The following is a 7,870-nucleotide window of genomic DNA, read 5'->3' as shown; positions in this document are numbered from 1 at the left end:
CCTCTGGAATTCCCGTATTCCCATAGTCTTCTATTCTCCGACAACCCGCGATAGATCAGTGAGTAATTTCCCGACAATTCTAGGACTTTCCTGACGTCACAGTTACTATAATAAGCATGTGACGTTCTGTACCCGCCCCTACTCTATCTCTCTATGGTAACCCATGTTATTCGCAGCTCCTAGGACTACAAGCGTAACGTCACGTACTTTCCTCAGGTCTGGAGGTCCCGCCTCTCGACGGTGATTGGTGCGTGCGGTTACGTCAGATTCTATATAAGCTTCGCTCTGTGTTTCTGTCGTCATTTTACGCCCGAATTACAAACACAGAGGATATATTCAGTTTAGAGCGGCCCGATGACCAGGTATGGCCTGTACCGATAGCTGTGTACCGGAGAGTAGTCACCGCTTCTCACCAATGTGCTGTGTGCTGAGCAAGAGACACGTCAGAAGAGCTCCAGTGCGACCTGCCGACCCGTGCCGCCAGTGTAACCGCAATATCCAGGAGCCTCCCGCCCAGGAGTCCGCATCTACCTTCTGCTGGAGCGCCGTGGTCACAGGCTGAGTCCTGCCCGGTAGGTACCGCATGTCCTTTCCGTACCGGTACATCAGTGTCAGGTGCCATAGACTAGTACTGCTCGTAATATACTGGCGGTGCTGTGTAGTGCCCTGGCTATATGCTCATATACACCTACCGTACAGTATACTACACATTACTTGTTATACTGCCACTGTACATTATACTAAGACAGTGATGGGCAACCTTTTGAGCTTGGTGTGTCAAAATTCGCCAAAAAACCGAGCCTAACTCGGGTGGTGTGTCACCTTGACAAAAAAAAAACATAATTTTGTGATATTTATAATTTAAATAATAAATATGTATACTATTTAACTTCTAGGGTACTTTAACTGTAGGTTGTCTGATTGATCCTACCATGTACTGCCATTCTACAGTATGGCAGTATATGGGGATTTTCCCAATCATCTATTACTATGTGCAAATCACACATTGTAATAGATCGGTTACAATCAGACCGGTGTGGAAATGCTTAGTATCTGTGAACTTTCAGTCATGAAAGTTCACAGGTTATAGCGAGGGCGCAGGCGCCTCTGTCTGCATCTCCCTTATGCCCTCTTGGCATGAAGAAGGTGTGAGGAGCACTGATGACGGTCTTCTATCATACAGTGCACTGACCTTACTTACTATATGATAAGAGTGGTTGTCCTCCCTTGCCCCTGCTGTGGACATGGTCAGTGTAGAGGTGGCAGCTGCTGGGACATCACACAGGGCAGCAGCGATGTGACCTCTGACTGTGCTGCCATCCTCCCCCCACCACAACTATCAGGAGCTGCAGAGGAGCCTCCTGGGTGTATGGCCGGGTCACCTCTCCTGCTGTGCCCCATGCTGATACCTGTTCTGACTGGAGACACTAGGCACAGCTCACACATGGGGAGAGGTCGGCCCGGGGAGGAGGAGGGGGGAGTGCTGGAAGCTCAGTGCAATCTCTCAGCCTCCCGGCTACTGCACCTGGTCATGTAGGATGAAACTTAAAGGGGTATTCTCGTCTGGGCACTCACATTCAGTTTCATTAATCTGCCATATATAAACATTTCTTCAATTGGATGTTATTAAAAAAAATGTTCCTGTATAAAGATAATTTCTCATAAATGTAGCCATGTTGTCCCTTAGAAACGAGATAGCTTCCTCGGATAAGGCCACCTCTGATGGATTGAGTGCACAAAGAAACAAAAGGTTTTGTATATGAAATGTCCGGGAGTTACTGCTGGTCCTACAGCCGTCCTGTGGTAATGATCGCTGAATCCTGGTGGTCCGGCAGGACTCTATAGCGCAAGTCTGGCCACCGCTGCCAGAGTGTGACGTGGTCGTATCCGAGGAAGCGATCTGGTTTCTAAGGGACAACATGACTACATTTGAGAAATTATCTTCACACGGGAACATTTTTTAAAATAACATCCAATTGAAGAAATGTTTACAAATGGCAAATGAATTTAATTAAATGTAAATGCCCAGATGGGAATACCCCTTTAACTCTCAGGCAGCCGCGTGTCAGTGAAAATGGCTACGCGTGTCAGCACTGACACGCGTGTCATAGGTTAGCCATCACTGTACTAAGATATATAACTGCTGGTAGTGGCATGTTACCGAAACTGTACAGTATACCACTGAGATATATCTGCTGGTGTCGTATACTGTACTGTATATTACACATTGTGATATACCACCAGTGACACATTACATAAACTGTACAGTACACTGCTTAGATATATCTTCTGGTGTCCTGGTCGTATACATTGGTTTATACTACTGCTATAATGTTGCCAGTGGTATATTACATGAACTGTACGGTAGATATAACTGCTAGAATGCTTGGCATATACTGTACCTCATACTACTTGTATATCACATGTGGTATAGTACATGTACTGTACAGTAGTATATAACTTGGTGTACACTTCTAGGTCTGGCATGTTGGGAATTTCTGTAGAGGGTGGTGAACATTTTCCGTCCTGAATAAGTTCTCGCATTTCCTCTATAGCAGGTCATGTGTCATAGTGAGGAAATGATGACCTCATGGGGAGGAGGGCTGAAGTTGGTGGCAAGTTTCTTTGATCTTCCTATAGTTGTAGTAATTTTGGCACTGGATTTGCTGCCGGTAACACAGAACAGTCATAGACATCCAATCATTCCAGCTCTGGTCTCTCCTTCCATGACAGCAGGGGTTTGTGTGTCATTTATTTGTTAGGGATGTTTGACTTTGATAGTGGGGTTGGGTCCTGTAGTATAATGAAGCCACACTGCTCCATACATTGTGTAGTGGCCATCAGTTGGACTGCAGCCCTTTGAAATGTGATATCTTTATTACGGTAATTTGCTAAAACTTGTGGTATCTGACTCCTATTTTTTTTTCTTTTAGACACTTACAGAATGGGACTTAACTACCTCAACTTTTGCTCATACTGGAAAAATTTGACCTCTCCTCTGACCTGTTGGCATAGAGGCACTGCCTTCCATTTTGATGTTATGAGAGAACACCCTAAGATGCCCATTGCCCTTACTGACCTGGGAACAGACATGGTCATGGTTACAATGGCTGCTAGAATCCTGCAGTCCATTATTTCATTGGGCAAGACCCTCCTACAGAAACGCACCTTGTATTGGAAGATGCTTCCTCGGGTCTGTGTGAACAAGGCTTTACGAGCAGCTGTGTGGTTGTGCTGGAGTGTTATTGATCTTTTACTACCATTGCTGATGACAACCATGTACATCTACAAAAACCAGTCCAGGCTTAAGGCCATGTGCAATGGTGAGCAGCCCATTAATAGAGTCACTGTTAAGTGTCACTGGGGAAGTCAGATGGAGCCTGAGAAGATGATTGTTGAAGACTTGTGCAACATACAGATGGATACGGTTAAAGAAATGGCAAAGATGAAGGTAGATCATAAATGTGAAGATATTGTTAACAAAGAGGTTCTTGTACCTTCTTGTACAAATCCAGTCATCCTGTCCATGATCTGTATGGCAGCACAACAGGTGGACTCCTCTGAGGAGTCTGAAGTGGGAAGTGCTGAAGGAGATATGTCTGTGGACAGTGGAATGCAAGAGTCTTGGACTCCTATGTCTAAGTATGAAGAGGACAGTAGTGAGGAAAGTGACTGGTCTGATGACGACTCTTGGGATGAAGATAGTACATGCCACGATGATGAAGACTTGTGGGCATCTTTCTGTCGTAGTGATGATCCATATAATCCCCTTTCTTTCTCCATGCCTACAAAAAGTCCTGAGAAGCCGATGAAAGAGGCTCCCATCAAATGTCTGGAAAAAAGCCAAATTCAGGATAATATGGACCATTCAAAAGTTGTCAAAATTGACAGTGGGATTGTTGAAAAGCAGAAAACAAAGTTGTGTAAGAAGCCGGTGCTGATAGGACACAAGTCTTCTCACAAGTGCAGCCTACTGAAGGAGGAGTCGCCCTGGCAAGACAACCACGGCACAAAGAAAGTAAGTGGGCAACATGACCTGCTCCTGGGCATTCTGTGGGCTAGGGGTAATATGTAGTTTGAAAGCTTCTTCCCACATGTTTGCCAAAAACTTTATCCATAAGGTCGCCCCATCTTTAGTATTGCGGCCTTTAATATATGACCATTACTGAGAACTGGCAGCTAATCAGTTTATTGGGGGACATAATACAGCAGTATTTTCATTGAGGGCCTTGCACACTGACATGGGGTCTACAGCTTATGTTCATGTTACAGTAGATAATGGGATGTGATGGTAGTTCTGAGCACAACTGCTAAAGAATAGATGGCATTGAAGACAGCAGTGCTTCCACGTGAATTGGTGGGTTTGAGGTTTTTAGATCCCCATTGATCTGATGCATACTGTAGATTAAAAATCATGGTCAGTTTCACTTTTGGAAAATACATGCAGGGAAGCAAATTCTTGTGTGCTACCTGGGGACTTGTCATCTGAAGCTCCTCATATTTCATGTCATTGCATAAGGTCTCTGGTGATACCTGATGCCATCTTCTGAAACAGTCAGGTGATCTGAGAGTAGAAGCTGCCGTCAGGAAGTCTGCCATTAGGTTATCATGGCAACGAGCCACGACTGCTGTGTCATTGTTAGTAATTGTTTAATAATGACTTGGCTCTACCCTATTACTTATGCAGCTGCTATTTATAGGCTTGGGTTTGTGTGAGACTTGGCTTATTTCATAGTGATCTCATCTAACCTCTTCTATTGCAGGTTCGCTTCTCGCCCAAAGTCACAGTCCACCCCATTATTACCTGGAGCTTTGCACACAGAATGGCCCGGAAAGGACCATGGGAAGAATATGCCCGGGATCGCAGTCGCTTCCAGAGACGTATTGCAGAGACTGAGGCTGCCATTGGCTTCTGTCTGGAAGCTCTTCACAGAGAAAAGATCTGGACGAGACTAAACGGAAAACAGAACTGAACTCTGAATCCCTTGTGGATGCCCAGAATAAAGTGTCTGCACTCGTGTCAGGGAATTCTATGAACCTTTCTTTTGCCAGTGACATGACAGTGTTAATTGAATAGCTGTTTATTTAAACTTTGTTACAGTACCACTGTCCATTTTTGAGCTATGTCAGTGCCATAAAGCACAGAACTGCTGTATTTGTGGGCATTCTAAACTAAACGCACTTCTATGCTGTTTTTAATTTATTGCTTTCCTGCCAAAATTATTTGCGTATCCAAAAAGACCATCCCTTCATCAGGCGTGTAATACACAAAGGGGCCACTCTTAAATCTACCTCAACCACCCCTTGGTTATGTGGGATATGACAACACTCCCTTATGGAAGGGAACAAGTCGCATGTGACTAGTCACATTTGTCAACAACAAAATTTCAGTTTTTATATGGACAGGTGTCCTGATTGCAGGATCAATGCAGTCGGGTCTCATTCGGGCCAGGACACTAGTCCATGTTGTGATAAACCTGTCAAAAATTGCCATACTGATAACCCCCTAAAGCAAATAATATATTACAATACTTCCTTGGATGTAGCCTTTTACATAAATTTGAAGTGTTAAGGCCAGATCCTAAAAAAATGTTCCTGGTAGATGGCCCAATAGCCACAGGAAGACTTGAGCTGTCTGGCTGGAGGAGATCTTCTATAGCTCAACCACAAAGTCCCTCCTGGACTATATGAAGCTGTAGCATTGCTTGCAGTGATATTAATAACTGACTAGCTGTTCTGGAGATTTGGCGTTCTTGAGATTTTTTTATTTTTGTTTAAATTGTAAATATACTAATTTTATTTGGTTTTAATAAATATTTCTATATTGTGTTTTCTAGAACTGTATATTGTGTTTGTTTTTTTGTTTTTTTTTTAGCTTGACTATCCGCATTGCCAGGATCTATAGTGCTGTACATTCAGGTCCTGGTTGGGACAGGACACGAACTGTCCCATGGACAGCCATTTACAATCTGTGTCCTTGGCAGGTGAGGACCACCTGCACACTGAGAACTGGGGGAGTGAACTTGTGACTCAGGACATGTGCTGGCCACTATCATATGATTTAGAGGAAGCCTACAATCAGTCAAGCATGATAACCCAGGGACACTTACTCATAGATCCAGGCACTGACTGTGCTAATCTTGATTTTAGAAGGAGCCATGGATAACAAATACAACTTTTAAAATTGTGTGAATGAGCCTGGAGAGCTCTGGGTGTGTTACAGAATCCCTCTGTGCTGTGAAAGGGGAATTCTGGGAATAAGCATAATTCCCAAACAAATTGGTCATTAATATATACATGTCATTGGTGGTTTAACCCCTTAATGACTTGTACAGCATGCTCTCAAGTGCTCAAAGTTTGCTATTGACACTCAAATGTGGGAGTCTTGAATCTGCTGCAAGTTCAGGTATTGAGACTGATCTACTCATTTAGTCATCCCCACTTGAGTTGGGTTGCACCAGATGGCAACTTGATATTTCAGATGTGGAAGAGCCCCAGTCTGAAGATCTACATTGAGATCCAGTCATTAGTTCTAGAGACCATCTCATACAAGTGGCTCCATTTGAATTTAACTGACCCCAGTGAGTTGCATGCAATGCTGTAGTTATAGGAAGGACCCATACATATTTGGGAGTGCCCAGTGATTAAGAACTATTCTATTGGTCTGCTGTCCACAACTACCTGACTGATGCTAATCTTCCCCTGGGTGTGCTCTCCATCAGTGAGCTTTCATGGGGTGTTTTCTGAAATGGTCCCCATGAGATTTGAGGATGCTGCATCTTCTGTTCTATGCCAGGAAGACACTCCATGTGAAACCTCCAAAGGTGGTGGAGGAAGTGCCATGATATGGGACATGCTTTTGCAGCGGGAGGTGGACCTCACATCTACATGGCAGAATGAATAAGTGTATAGCAGAACCTTTAATACATGGTTTCTTCCTAGTTTTTACCAAATTGCCCAGAAATTTTCATGCAGGACAAATGTGCCCCCTTAAAATCATTTGTCTTAAATTGAAACTTTCACCAGGGTGCTTTTTTTAGCAGGGGGCAGGTTTCCATTGACAAAGTACTGTATATGCCAAACATGTTTAAATGACCCCTGTCATCAGGTCTGTGTCACTAGTCCTGTCACCTCTACCTGTTGGAGCAGCTCACAAGGATCCCATCCCAGCCTTTATCTAGTTATTTCATACATTATTCATTGTAAAACCATCTATTTTTATCATGTAAATGAGGCTCGTCAGAGGCAGTGATGTCACTCCTGTTACCTCTCCCTGCTCATGTCTGTGTGTAATGTATAGTAAAGCATTGCTAGTGTGAGTGCTGTACCTGCTGACATGCTGCATCCTAATATACAGGTGAGAGACACAGACATCAGCTACACATGAATCTGACATGTTCTGCTGTAACCTGGCTGCCTGGAGCTGCTGTATCTTTCCTATACACACAGACATGCACACACAGGCTGCAGGGGGCGTGGCCACCAGCACCAGGAAGCACATCATTATACAGCCTCACATCATTATACAGGCTGTCAGTTATGCACAGGGGGTGCGGCTGTGCCTCCCACTCATGAATAAGCTGGGCAGCTTGAATATGCTAATGCTTCATTGGACATTTCACAGGTCATTTGCATACAGCTTTAGGACCTCATTGCTTAGGTTTACAGGCATGTAGAGGGACAATGAAGGGATAGAGGCAATGCTCTCTAATGGCAGGTTATGAAAATATATTTAGTTTAGGGGGGGGGGGGGTTATTTTGCATGACAGGTTCTCTTTAAATATCTGTATTAAAGTATCTGAAATTTTACCTGGCTCTGGCAAATGCTTGGCCAAAAGCCAAAATGCTCATCACATTTCTTTCTAAATAA

The 7,870-nt window shown here is 43.9% G+C and overlaps 1 protein-coding gene across 1 annotated transcript; it reads left to right on the top strand.

Moving 5' to 3' along the window:
* The first annotated feature begins 227 nt into the window (after nt 1-227).
* On the top strand, nt 228-5,844 carry PPP1R15A (protein phosphatase 1 regulatory subunit 15A). The gene is made up of 3 exons (XM_072110215.1): nt 228-572; nt 2,934-4,018; nt 4,764-5,844. Exons 2-3 carry the CDS (start codon nt 2,945-2,947, stop codon nt 4,971-4,973), a joined length of 1,284 nt encoding a protein of 427 aa, XP_071966316.1. The 5' UTR covers nt 228-572; nt 2,934-2,944; the 3' UTR covers nt 4,974-5,844.
* Nucleotides 5,845-7,870: the final 2,026 nt, after the last annotated feature.

This window comes from Engystomops pustulosus, chromosome 6, assembly GCF_040894005.1.
Source record: "Engystomops pustulosus chromosome 6, aEngPut4.maternal, whole genome shotgun sequence".
In the NCBI taxonomy this organism is placed as follows: Eukaryota; Metazoa; Chordata; class Amphibia; order Anura; family Leptodactylidae; genus Engystomops; species Engystomops pustulosus.
Note: the sequence above shows the minus strand (reverse complement) of the source record. Positions and strands in the feature narration are given on the sequence as shown.